At 57.4% G+C, this 24390-nt stretch overlaps 1 protein-coding gene across 2 annotated transcripts; it reads left to right on the forward strand.

The window, feature by feature from the left end:
- The first annotated feature begins 7038 nt into the window (after window positions 1-7038).
- PRDM12 (PR/SET domain 12) lies at window positions 7039-24176 on the forward strand. 2 transcript variants are annotated; one of them, XM_061433848.1, is made up of 5 exons: window positions 7039-7898; window positions 9658-9848; window positions 11375-11530; window positions 20053-20164; window positions 20253-22148. In XM_061433848.1, the coding sequence occupies exons 1-5, from the start codon at window positions 7676-7678 to the stop codon at window positions 20480-20482; spliced, it is 912 nt and encodes a 303-aa protein (XP_061289832.1). In that variant the 5' UTR covers window positions 7039-7675; the 3' UTR covers window positions 20483-22148. The 2 variants fall into 2 exon arrangements, with proteins under 2 accessions (XP_061289832.1, XP_061289831.1); XM_061433847.1 differs by lacking the exon at window positions 20253-22148 and adding an exon at window positions 22166-24176 and having other exon boundaries at window positions 7040-7898.
- Window positions 24177-24390: the final 214 nt, after the last annotated feature.

Below are 24390 nucleotides of genomic sequence, written 5' to 3' on the forward strand. Positions count from 1 at the left end.
TATGGTCCATGGGATCGCAAAGAGTCGCACACAACTGAGTGCACAGCACACACCTTATTTAACTGGTCTGCAAGTGAGTTTGTTTTTCCTGATTGCCAAAGTCTGCCATAAGACAAAGAGGAGGAGGGGTGGGAGGAGAGACATGAGTCTAACGTTAAGAAAAATCTCCATCCCAATTTGAAATGGATAACCAACAAGGACCTACTGTATAGCACAGGGAACTCTGCTCCATATTACATGGCAGCCTGGACAGGAGGGGAGTTTAGGAGGAATGGACACGTGCACACGTATGGGTGATTCCATTCGCTGTTCACCTGAAACTATCACAGCATTGTTTTGTGTGTGTGTGTGGGGGGGTGGGTGTTTGTTTTCTTTTTTTCTTTATTCTTTTCTTTTATGGGATTTTTTTGTTTTCTCTTTTTTAATTTTTTAATCACAACATTGTCAACTGGCTATACCCCATACAAAATAAAAAGACTTAAAAAAAATCTCCATTCAGTCCAGTTGAACACCCATTTTCTGATACATCTAGAGGCCTGAGCATGGGGGCACATGGAGGGCTTTCTTCTCTGGCTTATACTCGGGCTTATACACAGATATGAAGACACCACCCTGAGGGCTTTCTTCGCTGGCTGCAGAGAGCAAGGAAGGCATAGAAGGGAAGGGTCCAGGCTTGGAGAGCATCCATTACTCTTGCACAGCCTCCATTTCCTCTGCTGTAGGATGGGGTGACTGTGGAAACCTATCTTGCAGAGTTGCTACATAAGCTCTTCACAGTCTCCTCTGCACTGCCTGACCCAAGGCCGCAGAGGTGCAAAAGAAGCTCTCAGAGAGCAGCAGCCCTCAGCACTTTATACTCCATGCTGTGGACGGTTTTGGAGCTAGGACAGCAACGATGATGATCAAATGCTACGGGAGCAGCATCTCTCCGTGGATGAGATATAGGACTGGAGGCAGGAAGGTCCAGGGAGTCTGAGGCCCCAGCTAGGATGAGTAGGAGTGGGCCTGGCTTGCAGTCGTGGGTCCCTCTGGCTCAGCCTCTCAGGTCTGATGACATACATCCCACGGCCTCGTGTCTACCCAGATGCGAGCATCCGAGGCTGAGCCTTGGCATCTCCTCCCTAACATCCTAACTGGGGCCCAGGGTTCTGAGGATCTGGGCTGTCCTAGCCTGTTGGCTATGCTGGCTCGATAGCACCTGGAGATCCCTAGATGTCACTTCGCTGGGACAAAGAGGCTTCCTCATGCCGCCCAGAGAAGGTGAGCGAGTTCAGAGGCCTCGTGGTCCTTTGAATTAGTCCACACCAAGAAAGCTGAGCACTGAAGAACTGATGCTTTTGAACTGTGGTGTTGGAGAAGACTCTTGAGAGTCCCTTGGACTGCAAGGAGATCCAACCAGTCTATCCTAAAGGAAATCAGTCCTGAATATTCATTGGAAGGACTGATGCTGAAGCTGAAACTCCAATACTTTGGCCACCTGATGTGAAGAACTGACTCATTGGAAAAGACCCTGATGCTGGGAAAGATTGAAGGCGGGAGGAGAAGGGGACAACAGAGGCTGAGATGGTTGGATGGCATCACCGACTCAATGGACATGAGTTTGAGTAAACTCCGGGAGTTGGTGATGGACAGGGAGGCCTGGCATGCTGCAGCCTTGGAGGTCGCAAAAAGTCAGACATGACTGAGCGACTGAACTGAACCGAACACCATCTTGCCTCCATCCACCCCCTTCATTCTTTCCCTGGCTGAGCATCCACTGTGTGTTAAGCGCCAGAGCTGGCCCCAGAGACCAAGGAAGATCCAGACAAGGTCTCTGCCTTCCAGGAGCTCCCAGTCTGATCACCAGGCTGTGAATCTGGCAGAAGGGAAGGTGAGCAGGTGCAGGGGCCCAGAGATGGTGGAGGAAGGGCCTCTGGAGAAAGAAGGGGGTATGAGTGAGTCAGGGACCCTTCCTTGGGGCTGGTCCTAGGCACACAGGAGGGGCTGAAAACTGGTGAGGGGCCAGGCCAGAGGGCCTGGAGAAAGACAGGCAAAGAAGGGTACCACCCATCTCCCACCTACCCCTGCCCCAGCCTCCTCTCTTCATCCTTCCTGCCTGCTTTCTCCAGACCCTCTCCCTGTACCCCAGTCTCTGTGTCCCAGGCACCCCCATTCCTGCCTCTCCACCGTTTCTCTGACTCTCAGAAGTCTCCCCAAGCCCCAGGCTCTTTTGGAATCCCTGCCTCCACTTCCTTCATTTCTCTGCATCCTTGGATCTCCAAAGTCTCAGACTAAATTTTATCTGGATCCTTCTCGGCCTCTCTTTGCCTCCGTCTCCCTCCATCTCGACCGGACTCTATCTCCCAAAGCCTGTGCCTTGCCGCGCCCCTCCTGGAGTTCCAGCTTGCCCACGTGCCTCACCCCTCAGCCCCGCCGCATCGATCTGCCAGGACTTCCCCGCTTCCAACTGGCGGGCCTGGAGGCCCCGGGCGTGGGCGATGCGGGGGGGAAAGTTCCAGGAGGCGCAGAGGAGGGGGCACTCGGGCCTCCACGCCCAGAGAGACTCGCGTGCCAGTCACCTGCCTGCCGGCCTGGGCGCAGATGACGGCGGTCGACCTGGGAACCCCCGGGGCGCGCCTTTGTCTCCCCGCGGCCACGGAGGCTAATTAGATTGGAGATGGGGGGAGCGGTCCTTTTTCACGGCGGTGCTGAGGCCGCCACTCCGCCCGACAGCCCCGCGCTAGCCAGCCTGAGTCACGTCTATTGAAACCGTTTCGGCGGACCGCGCCCTCCACCCCATCTCCGCAGTGGTAGCTTGTTTGCGCGCGCGAGCGGGGACGCACCCCGGAGCCCCAAATCGGCCTGCGGGAACCGAGGAGACACGGGCCCCAGGCGAGGAAGGAATTTCCTTAGGCCCCGCGGGCTTGGGGACCAGAGAGACTGAGATTTAGCAGGAGAGAGAAATTTGGGGAGGAAGCCCAAAGGGTGTGAGGAAGCTGGAGGGGCGGCCGGAGCGCAGGAGAAAAAGGAGAGAGCGCCAGGGACGGAGCGGGAGAGAAGGCGAGACGTGGATGGGGGCGCGCGACGGCTGCGGAGAGCTGGCGGAGCAGGGACGTGGCGGGAGGAGACGGGAACCGGCGTGCGGACTAGGAGGGGCGGGGGCGGGGGCGGGAGCGCGGGGCAGGGGAGGGGGCGAGGAGCAGCCAGAGGCAGCCGGACCCGCCGACCGCCGGACGCGCGGACCGCGCAGGGGCCCCACTCCCGCCTCGGGGCTGCAGCGCAGGGGGCCAGGGGACCGGGGTAAGCGGCCGGGGCGCCGCGGGTCCGCATTCTTCGTCTTTTCTTCCTCCGGCTCATTCCGGCCGATCGATACCTGCGCGGGCCCTGCCCCCGCCGCTAATATCTTTTTAATGAGTTCGCGGGGCTTAGAGCGAGTGCGAGCTGCCCTCCAGGGTGGATTTTCCCCTGGCAGATGTTTCGGGAGGAGGAGGCGCGCGGGGCCCCTGGGAGGTGGGGACAAATCTCTCCCTCCGAGGGGCGAGGCAGAAGACTCTCTTCTAAAGTTCAAAAGAAAGACGGGCTTTCACTCGGCCCCCAAAAATGTATTTCCCGGCGGACAATGGGCTCCTTTCTGCGCCTCCTAGGGCCGGCGGGGCGGGAGGGGCGGGAACCCGTGCGCCGCGGCCCCGCCTGACAGACGAGCGCCCCCTCCAGCCCGGACCGGGGCCGCCGAGTGAGGCCGCGGAAGCCGGGAGACAGGCTTCCCCTCCGGTCACCCCGGGAAGAGAACAGACCAGACCTGAGCGCACCGGCGAGAACGAAAGTGCCTTGCGGGCGGAGGAACGGGGCCTGGGGAGCCCTAGGCGGCCCCCCTCCAACCCTGTGCCCTGGGCCTCGCAGATGCGGCCACCGCACCCGAAGGGGCTCCTGCGGGTGCCTCGAGGGGAGGTAGGACAGGTCTCTGGGGTCGGGCTGTGGCCCGGGTTCTCTCCGCGATCCGCCCAGCGCGGGTCAACAAGTAGAAATCACCAGCCAGCCTCCAGCGGCCGCAGTGCGCCAAGTTCCGCTTCACCTGCCCGGATGTCCATCTGCCCCGCCCGCCCGCCCGCCCAGTGCCCCTCAGTCCGTGGGGTCGGCCTGCTCGCCGCCGCCTCCCTCTCTTCACTCCCGTGGGCGCGCGGAGAAGCGGGGACCCCGGGCTATGAGGATGACCTCCGAAGAGCCGCGGCCGATTGATTCGTTCCGCCCGGAGCCCGGGCCGCGTGAATAGGGGCCCGGGCTGCAGCGGCGGCGGCGGTGGCGACGACGGGGATAAAGATGTTGTCCCCGCCAAGGGGAGGGGGCGCGGGGCGGGAAGCGGGGCCATTCACTCCTGGCCCGGCCCCTGGGGAAGCCGCGCTGAAGAAAGGGGGCCGGGGCCTATTCAAGCCCTACGAGCCTCCCACAATGGACCGATATACTGGGGGCCTCTCTATTAACGCCCATGAATATTAAAGAGATCTCGGAGCGGCGGCCCGCGGGCGCGAGGGCGGAGGTGGCGGGGGGAGGGGGGGGGCGCGCCTGCGAGTTCAGGCCAGGCCCGAGCTAGGGGAGGGGGCTTGGAGCGGACACACTCCGCGCCCGGGACCCCCGAAAAAGGACTCGGTTCATCCGCGGAGAAACCTCAGGAAATGCAGGGCTTTCCCTCTCAATCTCAGCGAGGGTAGATGCAAGCGCGGGGGCCTTGCTCCCCAATTCCAAGGGGCCCTAAGACTGGGGCGCGGTTGAACGGGTCGGCGCCTAGACACGAGGCACAAAATGTGAGCGCGCGGTGGAGATGCTCCCAGGCCGCTCCGCCTCCGCCCCGCCCACAGCACCGCTTTCTGCGTTCTTGGGTGCAGACGAAGGGAATAGGGCTCTCTAGCTGCAGTCCGAACCCTCCATCACTTCATCTTCTGACCCCGAGCCAAGAAGGTCCAGGACCTAAATGCTGCACCCCAGGACAGAGGGACCGCACAGAATTGTCTCGGTGGGGTGTGGCCCCTGGAATCGGCAAAATTCGCAGGGTATTCATTGGAAAGTGACCTGACCCAGAGAGACACAAGGCGCGAAGAAGCCTCAGTTCACAAAGTCCAACGCAAACCATTGCACACACAGGGACATCGAGGCTCAGAGAGAAGGGCCTTCCCAAGGACGCACAGCAGGCGTCGATCCGCCGCTGTCTCCCGGAGGCGCTCGCTGAGCTTGGCTGCGGCTCCTGGGGGCTCTCCCCGACGGCGTAGTCGCCTCCATCCTGGGCGCATCTTGCTCTCCACCGAGTCTTCCTAGAAACAGAGGCCCAGGAGCGGGGGAGGCTCCCACGCCCTGAGTCCCTCCGCTCCCCTCGGAGTCGAACTCTCGGCTCAAGCCAGAGCCAGTGTGGCTCTCTGGCGACGTCTGGAAGAAAGTCGAGGTTCCCGGGACCCTGACCCGCGCGCGGGCTGCAGCTCGCTCCTCCGCCGCGCTGCCCTCTGCTGGCGCCACGCCCGACGGTCGCCCCTGCTGCCCGTGGCGGCTTCCCCTGAGGCATCAGACTCGAGGTGACCTCAGGCCTTGGGTCTGAAGAATAGGGGTTCCCGCCTTCCTGACTCTATGCCCCGATGTGCACCCTGGGATGACAGGAGACCACTGGGCCAAACAGGGTGTGTCTTAGTGTGTCAGTGGTGGCCAGGTGCGGGGCTGGCTTAGCAAAGACAGGACTTGGCTGTGAAGGGAGCTCTTTGCCAAGGGGCACAAAGACAGTACTCCTTGTAGGAAACCAGGCCCCCTTGACCCTCTGCCCAAGTCCCCTCTCTGAGGACAAGGCCTGTAGGGGGGGTGGGTCCCATTCCTCCAGCTCACCAGTGAGCCCAAGGCACTGGCCTGAAGGTCCAGAAAACTGGTTATTGGAATCTGACATTGGTGGGGAGGGTGCGGAGTTCAGCAGATTGGGGTGCCCTCGGTGCTCCCCATTCCTCGTCTGTGGCTGGTAGGGGTTGGGGGGCGGGGCGGGACTTGAGACTAACCCTGGGCGGTAGCAAAGCCCGCAGGTTAGCGGTGGCCTTCCCGCTTTGGTTCCCGGCTCCCGGTTTCCCGAGAGAGACTGCGCTGGCCCTCCGGGAAGCCTTGGAATCTTCATGAAGAAAGTCTGCTGGCCGGGTCAGGTTGAGGTGGGGTGGGGAAGCAAGTAGGGAGGGAGGGAGTGAAGTGGGAGGCCAGAAGAGAAAGAGGTAGGAGGCAGGAAGGGGTGCAGGACACTGGCGGGCTTCCCTAGGTCGCAGCTGAACTGAAGGAATCAAGGGGCTCGAGCCTCAAGCCAAGGGCGCAGCGCAGCCCGGCCCCGGGGAGCTCCCGGCAGATATGCGGAGGGCGTTCGCTCCAGGGCACCGCCGTTCCCATTGGCGATGCTCCAGGGACCTCTTTTGATCTCTCTACATCCGTCAGGAAAAAGCCTTTGCCACGCGACCCGCGAATTTCGGTCTGTTGGTGTGCCCTTCCCAACCCTGATCTAGCCCCCCTAGGACCGGGAGATGTCTCCCGCGAATCCGTCTCGGGACAGCCCCAGCCCCGACGGCGGCCGCAGCTCCGCCCCGCAGCCCTCTCCGCCCAGAGAGGAGTTTCGCCACCGGCTACCGGCAGCCAGCCGGGCGGTTGCAGAGGCCCGTTTGAAGCGAAGCGCCGGTCTCCGCAGCGCCGTCTGCGCAGGAGTTCAGCACCGGCCTGCGCCGGGCCGGCTGGCTCCGGGGCAACTACCGCAGTCTGGGGCGTGGAGAGCGCGGCACCCGGCGGGCCAGGCGGGGCCAGGGAGCGCAGGGGAGGTGAGTGGCGGCCTGGCCCGGCCGGGATGCCGAGCGCAGATCCGGCCTGGGATCGTGGGTGAGCGCGGGGCCCGAGGGCAGGCGTCTCCTCTTGCCTAGTCTTGGTCCCTGGAGTCCGAGCGAGCCTCGCTGCGCCCCCTGCCCTGCTCCGTTCACCTCCTCTCTTCGCCGCGGGCCGAGCCTCATGCTTGGCCCGGCGCTTCCCACGGGGAGAGGAGGAGAAAGAAGCGGGGGGGATGGGGGGGGGGGTGGAAGGGCCAGGGAGGGCCGGGAGGAACGCGAGGAGGGGGGGGGGACCGATCCGAGCGGCCGAGCGCCCCCGCCCCTTGAGCTCTGGCGGCAAAGGCTCCTCGCGCCTGGGCCGGGTACAACAAGTCTGTCCTCCGACGTCAGGGGGTCATTAATAACCAATTAGGAGGGTCACTGCGGCTCCTATAAAGGCGCTGAGATTTTTTTGCCAAGGGGAAGACCGTCCGGGCCGGGTGTGTGAGAGGCGAGCGCGCGGCGGAGAGCCCCTCGCCGCCCGTTTCTCTGCAGCCACCCGCCTCCTACCCACCCCGCACCGCCCGCCCCCGCCTTCCCGCACCCGCCTCCGCCTCCACCCCTGGCTCTCCAGCCCTTCGCGCCGCCTCTGCCATCGCTGCACATTTCTCGTCTCCCTCTGCCTTCTGCCTCGCTCTCCCTCGTTCACTTCCCTCCCAACCACCCCCTCGCCTCCCGCTCCCTCCTGCCCCTCTTCCTTCCCCATCACAACCCTCTTCTCCCGCTCCTGGGCTCCCCCCTCCTCCCCCGGCTCATCCAACACATCCCCCGCCTCGGCCGGGCCGTCCGTCCGTCCGTCCGTCCCTCCGTCCTCGGCGCCGGCGAGCCCCGGGCCGCCCATGATGGGCTCCGTGCTCCCGGCGGAGGCCCTGGTGCTCAAGACCGGGCTGAAGGCTCCGGGGCTGGCGCTGGCCGAGGTCATCACCTCCGACATCCTGCACAGCTTCCTGTACGGCCGCTGGCGCAACGTTCTGGGCGAACAGCTCTTCGAAGACAAGAGCCACCACGCCAGCCCCAAGACCGCCTTCACCGCCGAGGTCCTGGCGCAGTCCTTCTCGGGCGGTGAGTCGCGCCGTCGGGGCCGATCGCATCCCTCCCTCCCCGCAGCCCTCTGGTTCCCGGGCCCACACGCGCGGGCCACGGCGGGGACCAGAGGACGGTGGCAGCCATTCGCGCCCATCCGGACGTTCCACACGCGGCCCGTGACTCAGTTTCCCGTAAGCCGAGCCGGGGCGCAAGCAGCCAAGCCCGGGCGGGGGGACGCCTCCACCGCGCTCGGCTCGAAGTCCGAGATCTGGGCGCTCCGGCTGTCGGGCCCGCCGCCCCCGCGCTTCCCCAGCCGCCCCTCATCCCCTTTGAGCCGGCGGGTTCCCGGCATTTAAAGCCTTACTAGGCGTGTAATAGCAGTTGACTCAAAAAGAAGGGGTTTTAAATTCATTTAGTTAACTTGGGCTTGACCCGCGAGAGTTCCCACTTAAACCAAGAACTTTAAAAGGCAGCGGGGGCTGGGGAGGGGGCGAAGGAGGGCGGACAGGAGAGAAAGCGGCGGAGAGAGAGCGAGGGAGAGAATGAGAGAGGGAGAAAAGTTTCTTTTCTTTAAGATGTCTCAAGTTCTTACTCCTCATTCATCAACCCGCAAACAATATCTTCCCCCGGCGCTGGCATCTCTGCGCGTCGCCCCCTTTTCCCCCTTTACGATTTCTGTTCCTCTCTTAATTTACCGTGCAGACTAATTCCACTTCCATTCACGCTATGTCAACCGTCTAATCCCCCCTTTTTGTAAGGGGAATTCCTCGGCCCCTTTTAAACAAGTCCCCTCCGCATTGAGCTACAATTTACTGCTACAGCATTCTTCCAGGGCTAATGAATTTAGAATTAGCAATTTCTTTCGAATGGAGCCGAATGAATGCGATCACTTTAACAGCGTGACAAATTGCCGGCCGCGCCGCAATGGACACCGTTTAACCCCCTCTTTCAGCCGGCCCGCTCGCCGGGTATTTTCCCAGGTAGCTTAGAGGGGAACCTTGTAAGACATGAAGGCCGCCCCTGTGCGCCTTGCCGCTCCCACCCCGGCTGCCCGGCCAAGGCAGGAGGACCCCCCCGGGGGGTTGCGGGCCGCCCCGGCTCTTATCCACCCTGAGAAGCGACTTCGCGGCTGGCCTAGGTCCGGGCACTGCCCTTCCTGGCACCCCCGGATCTCGCCGGGCAGCGAGGAACCCGGGCGCACCCAGGGTCACCCAGAAAGCGTGAAACACGGCCCGCGGCAGTCGTCCGCCTTTCTTTTGAGCCGCCTCCGCCTCAGAGCCCGACTTGCTTTCCCAGCGCGGTCGGCGCGCCGCGGCCGCGAGGTTCCCCGCACCCCGAGCGGAGTCAGAGCCCCTGGCCGAGCTCCGGGTCCTCCGACAGTGCCCTGCGCTCGGTGCGGGAAAGCGCAGCGCGCGCGGAGCCATGGGAGAACCGCCCAGAATCCGAGCCCGGCGAAAGAATCTTGGCTGGACCGTCACCTCCTCGTGGGAGAGGGCCTCAGTTTACTCATTGGTTAAGACCTAAACTGCCATCGGCCCAGCAGTTCTTAAACTTGGCCGAAGTGGAGGGAAAGAGCGGTTGTGGATGTTCTGAGAATTCGTGGACAGACCCAAAAGGAAAACAAACACAAGAAAACCCTCCTAGAAATGAATCCCAAAGGCACCTCTTGCTTTCGGAGGCTCCACGGGTTGCTGAGCCTCCACCCCCCGGGGGGGGGGCGGGGCGGGAGAGGGGGGGAAGAGCCGGGCCTCCCTGCCTCCCACTCTGACTCAGTCCCCCTGCCTGGCGGCCACAGAGGTTCAGAAGCTGTCCAGCCTGGTGCTGCCGGCCGAGGTGATCATCGCGCAGAGCTCCATCCCCGGCGAGGGCCTTGGCATTTTCTCCAAGACGTGGATCAAGGCCGGCACCGAGATGGGCCCCTTCACTGGCCGTGTCATCGCTCCGGAGCACGTGGACATCTGCAAGAACAACAACCTCATGTGGGAGGTAGGCAGGGTCTCCGGGTCGTGGGGGTGGGGGGAAGAGCAGCGTGGACTGTGGAGTGTGGGATGTGGGTGGGGCCCTGGCGGCCTGCCTGACCCACCGCTGGTTCTTCCCTTGCTGGAAGCTGTAGGCGCTTTGGGCTGGGCCATGACTGGTCCCTGAGGTCGATTTCTACACCTGCCGGATGTCTGGAGGTTCCTCCCCAAATCACAAGGCGAAGCCTCTCTCCTCCTGCGAGCCTTGGGGAGCACTTCCAGGGGTGGGGTGGGGCGGCGCCAGGACCCAGAGAAGTCATGTGCTTTGCCTAGAGTCCCACTGGAGACCTGGGAAGCCATTCCTGGGAGCCACCTCCATTCCTGGGAGCCATCTCCTGGCCACCTGCATTTTTCCCCTCACTCCAGCAGCAGCAAAAGAGAGCCCCTCAGAGCCAGCCTTGGCCTTGGGGTGATCATGGCTGGAAGGAAGGATGAAGGGAGAGGGTGCTCCCTGGGAGTCAGCTTCTCAAACCAGGTGGAACAATGACAGTGAACATGAATGCTATTGAACTGGCACAGAGTCCGCTTTCTGAGCATGGAGTCAGCTTTCTGAGTGCCGGGCCTGCATTCCACCAGATTGTCTCAGCAGCCCAATGGATTATTATTCCCATTTTAGAGAAGGAAAGTGACCTTCCATCCAAGGTCTTCTGTCTCTCCTCCCTACAACAGTGCCAGATGCCAGCAAAGCGCTCCCCCGCCCACCCCGCCTCAGGATAAAGCCACTCCGAGAGCACTTCCGCCTCCTGGGGCTCTCACTTGGAGGAGGTCAGCTGATGCACCCACTCCCTAGTGTCATTTCCCCTCCCTTCCCCAAGGCTCCACCATAACCCCCTCCTAGCAGATGCTCAAGGAGCCGAGTGGGACAAATGTTACACATGGTCACAGGAGCGGGGGAAAGAGGCCACGGGATGCCCCGCGGCCTCTCCTAACCTCACCTCCTCCCACACCTCTGGAGGCCTGAGCCAGCAGTTCCTTTCTCCACTGGTTGCTGGGTTAGTAAGTTGGGCTCCAGTAGATCTAGAAGTACTTTTGGTGACTCCCACATAGAGAGGCCAGGCCAAGGTCCCCAAGTGGGCCAGGCTTCCCTTTATAGGCTCCTCTGTGTCCCCCTCTGAGGTCCTGGCCAGCGCTCTCCACTACTTCCCCAGAGAGCTGGCTAGAGGGGATGCCGTTTTGGTCAGTGATCTCCTGGAGATCCCTTTTCGTCCAGGGATGGGGAGGCTGTGGCAGCAGGAGCCTGTGGAGTCCTGGAGACTGACTCCCTGTTGGCCACTTCTAGCCAGCTGGCTTCAGGCAAGTCGCCACCCTGCTCTGAGCCCTCCTTTCCTCCGCTGGAAAACCGGGATTATAATAGCTGTGTCCACTTCCTGGGAGTGTTGGGAGGCTGGAAAGAGACAATGTGTGGATGGGCCTGGTGTGGGGCCTAGCCCTGGCCCCAGGCAGCACACACCACATAGCCCTGCCTCACCCGGGCCCCGATTTACCTGCGCCCAGGTGTTCAATGAGGACGGCACGGTGCGCTACTTCATCGATGCCAGCCAGGAGGACCACCGAAGCTGGATGACCTACATCAAATGCGCGCGTAACGAGCAGGAGCAGAACCTGGAGGTGGTCCAGATTGGCACCAGCATCTTCTACAAAGCCATTGAGGTGAGTGTGTGTATCATTGTGTAGGGGGCAGTCGGGGAGCAGCCAGGCTGGGGTGCAGGGCAGTTGTGTCCAGGGACTGAGGTGGAAGCAAGAGGGGAGTGTTGGGGAAAACGCTGGCCTAGCTGGCCCTGCCCAGGCTGGAGGACTGAAGCCCGAGCATCATGGTCTCTGGGAGCATGACCTCCAGGGCAAGCTTCCTGCTGCAGATCAGAAAGAACAGAACCTTTGACTGTATGCCATTGTGAACGTCATGGGTGCCTCAACAGCGAGGTCCCGGGATACCTGCTGAGGGCGTCCCGGGATTGAGAAGCCACAGAGATGCAGAGTCATCAGAAAGCAGTCCAGGGAAAGCATCTGGTGGGGAGAGAGGGTACCACGTCAGCAGTGTTTCGGCTGTGCATTGCCCATCGTCCCACATGCATGGGCCACCAGTGACGTGTGGATGGTGTGGATCGCGACTCTAGCCTCAGCTATCACATCCTCATCACTTGAGGTGTCAGGCTTTTCCTAGATGTGGTACGAGCGTGATCGCATTTAATCCTCATGCATTTAATCTGCGAGGAAGGCTTCTGTGATCATCTACAGTTTACTGGGTCTCACTTGATAAGACTGGCAGACTCGGGAGCTTTTACGGGCATTGGAGTGGGGTGGGGGTACGGGGATGTTAGCATTGATATCTGAGCGAGTGAAGCTTCTCAGATAAGACGGAAAGTGAGAGATAGCAGGCAGATATATATCGCTTCCCATGATGGGGGTGGGGGTGGGGTGAGGAGCTGGCCAGGCCCAGGGCAGGAGGTTCAAGGGGGATGGAAAGGAGGTGTGAAATGCTTGGGCAGAGGCAGAGGCAGACAGGCTCATGCTATTTGGGGAGAGGATAATGGCACGAGGGGTGGTAGCTGAGGCAGCCTGGCTGTTGGGACCCTTAAGACCTTGTCCCTTGGCAGGAAATTTGCTCAGTGTCTGGCCCAGGACGGGGGCTAGCAGCCTCGCCTCCCCATGGCAGGTTGGCAGCAAGTGGTGTGTGGGGGGGGGGGGGGTTGGGGGGGGATTGTGCCCCCACAATCCTCTGGATCCCATGCTTGTGGAAAGAGGCACTGTGCCTCTTGGGGTGGGGCTGGGCTTGGCTGAGTTTGGGGGTGTTCTGAATGACTCGCCCTTCCTTTAGTCCATTTTCTTCCTGCAACTCAGAGCCTCACGTCTTTCTAAGGCTCTGAGCGGGCACTGGATAATTGTCGCTTAATAACCAAACCCCAGGGAATTTCCCAGGGGTGGCAACAGAATGGCCTTTGCTTGGGCCCTGGTGTGGCCAGGAAGTGTGTTCCGAGGGCTGGACCTGAGGAGGACCGGGAAGGGTAAAGAGAGGTTGGGAATGCCCTGGAGGTCCAGGGGTTCGGGCTCGGTGCTTTCAAAGCCAGGCCCAGGTTTGATCCCTGTCTCAGTACTGAGACACGCCCTGCTGTGCAAAAAAAAGGAAGGTAAGCAGTTCTTAGACTGAAGTTTGCATGAGACGGGGTAGAGTGAAGACAGGACTGATCCAAACCCAGGCTGAGGGTAGAGGTGCTTCTTACAGGAGAAAGGCCAACCCTAGGATTGGTCTCATGTGTGGCTGAACCCCACTTCTGGCAGAGAGCACCCCCTTTCACCTGCTCGACCTCACATGCATCCTTAACATTTGTGCACTGCTTCTTGGCTACACTGAAACAGATGAGATGGGGGACACACATTCATTCCATCCCTCCCACGGAGAGACGCGCACACTCATATACACACACACTCACACCCACGGGAAACAGGGTAAGGATGCCAACGTGATTTTAGCAAAGGACTCCCGACAGCATCAGTTATGGAGACAGGCATCTCCTCTCACTGTTCAGGTCACTGGCTGAGCGCTGAGCAGAGTCAGGAAATATTAACAGACATTTGTACGGAAATTCAGAGTCAGAGGACAACGTGGCTAAGATGTGTCTCCACAGAGGAATCTAAGATTATCAGATTTTTAAAAGTCATCTACATTTGACAGGGAATTAAAATTGAAGAAAAGAAGGGAATTTCTTAGTGGTCCAGTACTTAGGCCTCAGCCCTGTCACTGCCGAGGGCCTGGGTTCAGTCCCTGGTCGGGAAACTAAGATCCCAAAAGCCGCCACTTGGAGCGACCAAAAGACAAAACAGAATAAAATACATTTTAAACATTGAAGAAAGAAGATTAGGCAAATATATCCTCCTGGATATGATCTAGATTAGTGGATATCAGCAATTTGGCTATCCATGCTTCTACAGAATTGGCAAGCCGAGTGCTGGAGTGAGGGATAAGAAAACACAAAATATCACCCATTTTACTTTAAACAAGTGATGTTGGACATATATTTTTTTTTTTTTTTTGGTGGTGGCAGTTTTCTTAAAGTGATGCGCCAAAATGTCAGATGCCACTTACCGGACCAGCTGTGCGTCTGGGTGTGTGTGACTGACTGCCATGCAGCAGGGCTCGGCTGGAAGAAATTCCTGCTGCCCCAGGCCACTCCCCCCGACGCCTCTGCAGTGTGGGGGCTGTCTGTCCTGTGTTTGTGTGAGGGGGCCAAGAAGACTCTGTGCCATGACCTGTTTTCTTAATCTTCCTGTCACCCAGAACTGCTATGTTTATTTCATAACAGTAACCCGTTTCTTGCGAATAAAAGAGAAACAATGGAAAGAAGCATCTTCATAAAATAACAGAATATACTAATGTGGCTCTAAAATTTTCTATAAATTCAAAAGGAAGGCTATCCAAATGGAGACGAGGGTGATGGGTTTCTGGGGCCAGCCGGTCCAGGTGGATTTGGTATCTGGCTGGATTTGCCGGCATGTTATGCTAGGACCCTCCTCCCTTTGCTGTCCTCTACCACGGAAGAATTTACTGTAACCTCAGGTGCCTAAAATGACATTTCTAGAAATTGCCCAGCACATGGCACATGGGCACTACATGTTAATGCATAAGTCTTTCTCTGGGTGATGGGAGCTGGCTTGAAAGTGGACACACAGACCTGTTTCTCCCAGGAAAACAAAACTGGTAAATAAAACTGGCTGCCCTGCGAAGCAAGAAATTTGACCCCCAAATTCAATACAAATAAAGTATTTAGGAATAATTTATGCAAATTTTGGATTTGGGAACTGGGAAGAAACTTCTCAGGCTTTCCTCGCCCTATGTTTTGGCATAGGACAAATGCCAAATAGCCCTGAAATGTGGGCTCTTTGCTTGTTTGCGACTTTTATTCTCTTTCCAAGCTATTGAACTTCTTCTCCCCCTGGAGCCCAACAGCTCCGTCTCTCCATCCTTCTTTTTCTGTGAGGACAGGCTCTACTTTCCTTTCAACCTTGCTCACTGGTGGGTGCAGTTAAGGGACTTTGATTATTAATATTAAGCATCATTAATGATGCTACCATCCATGGAGCAGTTACCATGTGCCAACACCACGCTAAGGATTTTCACAACTTTCATCCCCTCAGCCTGGGGCTTTCCTTATCCCCATTTTAATGACGATGAAACTGAGGTTCAGGGGGATCTTGGGAGACTGTTGAGCTGTGGTTTGAATTTGTCTGATCCCCGAGCGGAGCCCTTGGTCACTGCGCCATGGGACCTCCCTGGCCAATATCTATTTGCTGGAACTCTATTAATTGCTATGTCAGGACATCTGTGGTACAATGGAAATTGATATTCGTCCAGATGACACCGAGGTCCTTCTGGACTAGGGTTTCTGTACTGCCGGGGGCCGGGACAGGGGGCATTAGAGCCTCCTGGGAGCATGTTCCATGTTGTGACATGAATTTATATTAGGAAAACAAACCCAAACCCCCACACATTTTCAACTGATAATAAAAATTCAGAAATGGGTCAGGACAAAACTTCTGGGCTGATAGGGAAGGTGAAGAAGCACGCGTTGGGAGATCATGTAATTTGTCAATTAAAGAGTCAGGCTCTGAAATTCACCCAGAGTCTTGATGATGCGAACTTTATGGTGCGGCATTCGTCTCTTTGGGAATTGCTTTGTTTATTGTGTGTCCCGAGTTAGTCTCCGCTCTCCAGAAAAGTGAACAAGCAGTTGATTCTCATTCTCTGAGCCCTAGTGGAGAGCCCCGGCTGGGCCAGGCCAGAGTGTTGACTGGAAAGAAATGGGGCTAGGGTCTTCCCAGGCTGTCCAAGGGTTAAGACATCACACTTCCACTGTGGGGGGCGGGGTGTGGGTTCGATTCCTGGTTGGGAGACTAAGATCCTACATGCTGTGCAGTGGGCATCTCTTCAAAAAAAGGAGAAATAGGGCTTCTGAGGGCACTGGGGGGCCCTGCAGAGGACCGTGGCTATTCTTTGCTCTCAGGCGATCAGCATCCAGGAGCCTCCGGCCAGTGGTACTAGGCTTTCAGGGAACAGGCTGCTGGTTCTTGGGCTCTCCTGGTCTCCATCCCTGGGGCCACTGGGAGCAGGCAGAGGCCAGAGGTCCAGGCCAGGAGCTGCTGCTAGTTTCCCGGAGCTCTGATGGGTAGAGAGAACCTTCAGTGCCTCCAAGAGGTGAGGCTGCCTTCCCCAGCGCTGCTTTGAGAACTGGATGCTTGTTTTTATTTTTTTGTCTTGACCGGGATAACCTCAAATACGCTCATGTCATCAGTTCCAATTAGTTTATTTTTTAAACATGTTTAATTTTGTACCGGGGTACAGCCAATTAACAGTGTTGTGATAGTTTCAGGCGAACAGCAAATGGACTCAGCCATACATACACATGTATCCATTCTCCCCCACACTGGAAACTTCTTGCTGTCTGGGGATGTGTGTCATTGTCAATTCTAGCAGGTTCTTTTTAATAGATTTTCTTTAAAAACTGTTCTTTTTGGGGACTTCCCTGGTGGTCCAATGGCTAAGACTCCACGCTCCCAACGCAGGGTGCCCAGGTTCGATCCCTGGTTAGGGAACTAGATCCCCCATGCTGCAACTGAAAAAAATAAAAATAAAAAAGTCCCTCTTGTTGCAACTAAGACCTGGCACAGCCAAATTAATTAATTAAAAAATATGTATTATTTTTGTATAAAAGTAATATGTGCTCATTAATTCTTAAAACATCAGATGCAGCATGTAGAAGATGTAAGTCAATTTTTATCAACATTAAAAAAAAAAGTCTCAAAATGACAAACCCATCTGAGGAAAGATTTGCAGAAAACCAGAAAACGTGGCTGGGCACCTTGGTTGGGAGAATTACTTTTCCCATTATGCTCCTTTGTGTCTGTGTCACTGTTCTAATTTTTAAAATCCAGGAGTAAAATTAATTTTAGTCCATTTGAAAAACGTGTCCATAAATAAATGACTCAAAACAGTCAATATTAAAGCTCTTATTTTAAAAATATTGTCCCCAACCACCATGTTGAATAATAATCTTCAGAATTCATGCATTTCCAGATGCTCTTGGCTCTTCATTCATCACCATGATTGCTATCACTGTTATATTTGTTTTATGTTTCATAATGGTTGTCACTGTCAATTCAAATGAAAAGGCTGGTGTTGACTTAGGTATTTGACTCCCGGACTGCAAGTCTGGAGATGGCGATGCAGTTTTCAGAGACATCGTGGGGGCTTGCTGACCCCTCTCACCCCACCTCTGGGCTTTCCCCTCCCGCTCAGGGCAGATGGGGCCAGGACACGGTGGCACCAGCGTGGTATTGGTGTCCTGGGGGCACGCAGGCCAGCCTGTGCTTTTTTTGTTGTTCTGCCTCGTGGCATGCGGGATCTTAATTCTCCAGCCAAAGATTGAACCTGGCCCTCGGCAGTGAAAGCACCAAGTCCTAACCACTGGACCACTGAGGAATTCCCCAGCCTGTGCTTCTGATGGTCACTGAAGGCAGAGCCACGGGCATCCTGGGCCCCCCCTTGCCACACTGCAGGCTCCGTGGGGACAACCAGGGGACCCAATACCCCAGAGGTGGATGTCCAGCAGAGGTGTGGTCACTGTTTTACAGTTGAGGAAAGTGAGGACTGGGTATAAAAGGCCACTTGCCCAAGGGGGCACGCTCAGCAGGCGGGGAGCCCAAGTGGACCCTGACCTCTGTGGCCCCAGCACCTGAGCTGGAACCCTTGGCAATACCACCTCCTGAAAGAAGGGGCATGTACAGACAGCTGGACAGCTGGACCAGACAGCTGGTCACTTTAGAAGAACCATGATGTCCAAAGATCTGGTGTCGTCTGAATATTGAAGCCAGTGGCTGGGACAGTGTCAGAGGTGACTGACAGAGTCTTAGAATTGGGGGGACCTCAGAGATCATGCTCCCCACCACCCTCATTTGAGGAGACCAGCTTAGGAAGGCCGAATGCTCGCCTAAGGTCACCCAGGGACCCAGGGACTGAAGGCCCACCGGCACCATCTCTCAGCAGCTTCCTTCACAGTGAATTTATCCTGAATACTTTAGCTCCATCACCCTCTTTTCTAAGGGGTTCACTGAACCTCTCTCAGCTTTTCCAGCAGGGCCTCCAGCTCTGACCTGCTGGCCTCCTTGACAGTGGCCGTGCCTGTGAATGATCAGAGGCCACGAGGACTCTTGCTGCAGTGCCAGATTCTCATCTATCTGCTTTTAGGCATGGCCTAATTTCCCTTGGCTTCTGAGACTGCCTTTGATCTTTCCATATTTAAACCCCATCAATCTGAGCAGGCGTGGTACCCTCTGCCAGGCTCCTTGTCACTCAGTGACCATGTGGCTTGCCATGACACCCCAAGGGCTGTGGGGTCTGTTAGAAAGGGGCATGGGGACTTCAGGCCAAGTCATTGGAGGATGGACATCGCCTAGGCCCCCTGGAACTTTGCTTCTTCCACTCTCTCCTCTCCCTGCTTCCCTCCCCTGCAGGGTAGGGCAGAGCTGGCTCTGATGGTCGGAGGTTCTTCCTGGCTCAGACCAGAGGAACGCAGGTGTGGCAAGCAGAACGGTTCTGTGATTGGCAGGGGTCTGCAGGCCAGAACCAAAGGGAAGGGGTGGGGGCTTTCTCTGTGACCCTGGAAGCCAAGGAGAAGGGTCCATTCTAGGGTGATTTCAGACAGCCTACATGGAGTCTTGTGTGATTTTTTTGTATTCACTTCAACTAAAAGAGGACTCACCTGGGGACTTCCCTGGCGGCCCAGTGGTTAAGACTTTGAGCTCGCACTGCAGGGGGCACGGGTTCAATTCCTGATCCAGGAACCAAGATCCCACATGCCACATGATACAGCCAAAAAACCAAAAAGGGCCCACTAGGAAACAACCAGCTGTTGCCTGGAGGTGTCTACCTTGCTCTGGGCCGATCAGAGAGTGACCCCCAGTGGGATCCACCCAGTGGGTGCCAAAGTCACTCCTCTGGGGTCCAGGCCTCAGGAGGTGATGGGCCTTGCCCTCTCGCCTTTGCTCTAGCTGGCTAGGACCAGAGGGTTCTTCACCTTGAGTAACTGGCTGCCACCAGAGGGGTGGGGGCCCCTGGGATGTCCCAGAGGAAGGGGTCAGCGCCACCTCAGGCAAGAGCCTTCCGCAGCCTCCCTGGATTGTCACTGCAGAGCTCTCCCGACGGCAGGCCCCTGTAGCAGGTCCTCCCCTGGCAGCAGCAGAGCCCCGTCACTGTGGAGTTCTCTGCCATAGACCTATCGTTGCTTAGTTCCCAAGTCATATCCGACACTTCTGCAAACCATAGGCTATAGACCACTAGGCCCCTCTGTCCATGGAATTCTCCAGGCAAGAATACTGGAGTGGGTTGCCATTTCCTTCTTCAGGGGATCTTCCCGACCCAGGGATGGAACCCTCGTCTCCTGCACTGCAGGCAGATTCTTTACCTCTGAGCCACCTGGGGAGCTGTGCCACAGGCCTATGACATGGCGAGACAGATCCCATTTAAGGCTGGGTGCCCCGGTATGTCTGGAGGCGGAAGCATTCATTGATCTGAATGCTTCTCTTTTAGCCATTTGCAGGGAGTCATACAGAGGCCTGTGACGGGGAGAGAAGTATATGTGACGTGGTGCTGCCTCCTGGGTGCGCTGGTTGAGAGATGTTTCCAGAACACCGTCAGGCAGGGTATAACTGAGAACCACAGGGTGCCCCACAGCCCATGCTCCTTGGGGATGTCTGGCTTAGCCCTGCAGACCTGAGGGCTGGTTGGCTCTGGTTCCCCTCGGAGAGAAATGACAAGTTTTCTAGCTTTCCTTCTTCAGTTATTTCTGCTTGAAGCATGGTTTCCATCCCATTGTTGTCAGTATGGGAGAGCGGCCAGGAGACAGCTCTGGTCCCAGCAGCAGAGCCAGGATGAGATGGTGAGAAGCCTGGGCAGAGTGAAGCAGAGGGGCGGAGCATCCCAGGGCCTCCCGTGTCTGTGAAGCTTGTTGGAGATAGCCTGGTAGAAAGGGACCCCAGTGTGGCTCTCTTGGGGCTGCAACTGTATCCACATGTCCATGGTGGGAGCTAGGACAGCTCCTCCTGGCTGTGAGGGGACATTCTCCCCTGGTGGGGGGACAGGGGACTGCTGCCTCCCTGACTTCCTCTTGCCTCCTTCCCTATAGATGATCCCTCCAGACCAGGAGCTGCTGGTGTGGTATGGAAATTCACACAACACCTTCCTGGGGATCCCTGGTGTGCCCGGACTGGAGGAGGAGCAGAAAAAGAACAAGCATGGTAGGTAGTCCCATGAGTCCACAAAGACAACGGACCCACAGAACTCAGAGAGTGAGAAAGTAAGGGTGTGTGTGTGTGTATTTGGCAGGGAAACTCCTGGCCTCTGGGGACCTTGGTTCCATCTTCAGCAGCGTCAAGCACATGACACTTCCTGGTTTAAGGAGGCTGATGCCCCTGGAGCCGCTGCCATGGTCCAGGCATGGATGGAAGACAGTTCTTATTCTGGACAAAATAGACTGTCTGGGGGCAGATTGGGTGGAGGGAGAAGCAGGGTGTGGCAGAGAAGCAAGGGGCCAGGCAGTAAGGACACTGGATTGAATTCCAGTTCTGCTGTGCAATCTTGGGAAATGGCTCTGTGCTCGGTTTCCCTATCTCTAAAAGAAGGATGCTTGTTGGGCAAGATGATGTCTAAGTGCCCTCCCCGCTCTGTCCATGGTGCTGGACCTGGCACAGAGTAGGTGCTCAGTGTGCCTCTGTTGAATGAAGTCTGAGCAGAGTGTGTGCGCGTGTGTGTTTGTTGGGCGGTGGGGGCTGGGGGCAGGGGGGCGCAGCACTGATCACCATGGTAGAGACCATTTGCTCAAAACCTATTTCCTGCCAAGTATTGGGCTAAACCTTTTACAGGTATCATCCCACTCGGGTCCTCATAAAACCTTTGTGATATTTGGTCATTTTTATTTTTAAAGGATGAATCTGAGGCTCAGGAACTACTGTCTATCCAGCCCTTGCTCTAATGTTTCACAAACCATTTTTTCTGATCCTCATAGCAACTTTTTGCTATGATAAGCAATGATAACAATGTCATCATTGCTTTCATTTTGGGGATGAGAAAAGTGAGGTACAGTTCACTGGTACATAGTTGGAAAAGTGCAAGTTTCTCAGTCAAACCCAACTCTTTGCAACCCCATGGACTGTGGCCCACCAGGCTCCTTTGTCCATGGAATTTTCCAGGCAAGAATACTGGAGTGGGTTGCCATTCCCTTCTCCAAGGGATCTTCCCAACCCAGGGATCAAACCCAGGTCTTCTGCATTGCAGGCAGATTCTTTACCATCAAGGCCACCAGGTACATAGATGGCACTCAGTAAATAAATGTGGGATAAATAAATGAGAGGCTTTGGGGGAAGAGGAGTAGTTATAACAGTTACTACCATTTATGGACGGCTGCTGTAAGCCTGGTAGTTCCTAAGTCCAGGCTTAGGCAGGTAAAGTGCTCTATACAGAGTAGCCTTTGAAGATGTCAGCTTTTTTTGTGATCATCTCAGGAAGATCCCCTGGAGGAGGAAATGACAACTCACTCTAGTATTCTTGCCTGGAAAACACCGTAGACAGAGGAGCCTGGTGGGTTACAGTCCATGGGGTCACAAAGAATCTGACACGACTGAGAACTGAACACACGCACTCAGGTGTAGCTGTGCGTAATCCCCGTGAGGTCGTAGTAGGTTCCCATTTTAAAAAATTATTTTTCAAAATGTACTTATTTATTTTAATCGGAGGATAATTACTTAATACTGTGATGGTTTTTGCCTTACATCAACATGAATGGGCCACGGGGCATCCATGTGTCCCGAACCCACCTCCCTCCCCACCTCATCCCTCCAGCTTGTCACAAAGCACCTGGCTTTGGGTGCCCTGCCTTCACGTAGGTTCTCATTGTACTGGATGAGAAACTTGAGGCTTCCCCGAGAGGCTAAGTCACTAAGACCCCGAGATCTCGAAGCATGGGTCTGGAGTCCGACTCCTAACGGATGCCAGGTCAGGGCGCTCGCTGCCCCTTCCAACCCCTGTGCGGTGGCCCCAATCAGTCTGCGGAGCGGTCACCCCGACGGATCGATGATCCGAGGGGGCTGAGCCCCGGGAGGGGGACCCTCGGGGAGGCGTACGGGGGCGGGGGGAGGGCATGGTGTCGAGCCGCCGGCCTCGGGGATGCCAACGAGGCTGCTCTCTCTCTCTCCTCCTTCCCGCCTCCCCGTCCCCCACCCGGACCCCGCCCGCGCGGCCAGAGGACTTCCACCCCGCGGACTCGGCGACGGGCACGGCGGGCCGCATGCGCTGCGTCATCTGCCACCGCGGATTCAACTCGCGCAGCAACCTGCGCTCGCACATGCGTATCCATACGCTGGACAAGCCCTTCGTTTGCCGCTTCTGCAACCGCCGCTTCAGCCAGTCGTCAACGCTGCGCAACCACGTGCGCCTGCACACGGGCGAGCGCCCTTACAAGTGCCAGGTGTGCCAGAGCGCCTACTCCCAGCTGGCGGGCCTGCGCGCCCACCAGAAGAGCGCGCGCCACCGGCCGCCCAGCGCCGCGCTGCAGGCCCACTCGCCCGCGCTGCCAGCGCCGCACGCGCACGCGCCCGCGCTCGCCGCTGCCGCCGCCGCGCACCACCTGCCGGCCATGGTGCTGTGAGCACCTGCGCCTGCGTGCGCGGCCCCGCTCCCCGCGCGCGCCCCCGCTCACCCCCGCGCGCCCCCGCTGCCCAGACCCCAGGTCGCCGCAAGACACCTGCCGGCCTTGGTGCTGAGAGCGCCTGCGCCTGCGTGCGCGCCCCCGCTCCCCGCGCCCGCGCCCCCATACTCCAGGCCGCCGCGCAACACGCGGCTGTCATCTCTCCTGACGCGACCTCTCGGCCGCACGCGGCTGCCGGACCCGGCTCAGTAGGCGCGCCCCAGAAATGACGCCGAGGCTTACCCTCTTCGCCCCAGTTTCGCACACGAGGACCCTGAGGGGCGAAGTCCCTCTCCCGGGCCTTCCCTACCCCCTCCCCGACCTCGGCCACCTCTTCTTCAGACGGTCCCCGAGTCGCACGCCTCTTGAGTCGGCTGATCGGGATGATATAGCCCCCTTGTGAGTGGCCGGAGAGGGGACTGAAAGCCTCCGAGGGTCCTCAGCGAGGGGGAGGGGAAAGGGAGACCCCCACCATCCTCACAGAGAGCCGCGTGTTGGGAATGGAGAGTGAACTCCCGGTCCCAGGGTGGGCATAGCGGGGCTGGCACGCGCCATCTCTCTCCTCCTCCCTCCTCAGGGACTGCTATCCTGCAGTGTCGCCCCCTCCTTGAGAGCTGGGGGCTGGCGGGCTCCGGGGCAGCTAGAGGAGGCCGGAGAGACCTGCCCTTCCCTGCCAGGACGGGGTTGGGGGGCTTCTCTCCTTCGGGCCACCTGCCCCCCCCCGCCCCCCACCATGGGCTCCCTGGGGACACACAAGGCACAAATGTGCCAAACAGGCTGAGAAGGAAGGCGAAACCGCGGTGGCTCAGCGGTAAAGAATCTGCCTGCCATGCAGGAGACCAGGTTCGATCCCTGGGTGGGGAAGATCCCCTGGAGGAGGGCATGGCAACCCGCTCCAGTATTCTTGCCTGGTGAATCCCATGGACAGAGGAGCCTGGCGGGCTACAGCCCACAGGGTTGCAAAGAGTCGGACAGGACTGAAGCGACTTAAGCACGCACCAAGGCAAAATAGAAATCCACTCCTTGGGATGAGGCCTGCCTCTCTTTGGGCCTACGCTTCCCCTATCCCCATCTGTAAAATGAGAGAATTGGACCAACGCCGCCTCGCTTTCAGCTCTAACGTCAAGCTTGGAAAGGGGATGCCGGGCCCTCCTCGCCACCCTTCAGTACCAGGAGGCCAAGACTGGGTTTTCTGCCCGGAAAGCATCTCCGAGCTGTGCGGGATGCCAGGAGGTTCCGCCCTGGGCTCTGTCCGGTTTCCCCACGCTCCGGGCCGTGGGCGCCCTCTAGTGTCGCCTTTCCCCACCTTGCAGTCATTTACTAGAATCCCGCCTAGGGCGTTTTGTAAAATTAATTATAATATTGATGAAAAGTATAAAATGTATAGAGTTTTCAAGAACCTGTGCTCTACTTCCAGAAAATGGTCACTTTAACTTTGTAAATATTTATCTTAAATGATATTTACGAACCTGTGATATATATTATTTGATTGTACATGTACAACTGTAAATACATTTGTACCTCTCTTGTATTCTAAAATAAAAATTACTTGGGACATTTACCACTTAGCATCTGAATGGGTCGACGCTTTTGTCTGCATGAAAGGGAAATGTGGAAAATACCTAGGAGTTGGAGAGCGGGCAGGAAGAGTTGTTTCACCTACTGGTTTTTAAAATAACCATCCTTGTCGCAGCTGGGGCATCAGCTCCCGGAAGAGAAGGCCACAGTATAAACCAGTCAAAGCTCACAAGGCGCTGGGCAGATTCCTCCTGGTTTCCAGAT

This window comes from Bos javanicus, chromosome 11, assembly GCF_032452875.1.
Source record: "Bos javanicus breed banteng chromosome 11, ARS-OSU_banteng_1.0, whole genome shotgun sequence".
NCBI classification, from domain to species: Eukaryota; Metazoa; Chordata; class Mammalia; order Artiodactyla; family Bovidae; genus Bos; species Bos javanicus.

What these genes read in the sequence shown, in the direction of transcription:
- PRDM12 (XM_061433847.1), top strand. Translation starts at nt 7,676, where the DNA reads ATGATGGGCTCCGTGCTCCCGGCGGAGGCCCTGGTGCTCAAGACCGGG. An exon ending in TCTTCTACAAAGCCATTGAG is followed by an intron (nt 11,531 to 20,052) that starts GTGAGTGTGTGT and finishes CCTTCCCTATAG; the next exon opens with ATGATCCCTCCAGACCAGGA. An exon ending in GCAGAAAAAGAACAAGCATG is followed by an intron (nt 20,165 to 22,165) that starts GTAGGTAGTCCC and finishes CCGCGCGGCCAG; the next exon opens with AGGACTTCCACCCCGCGGAC.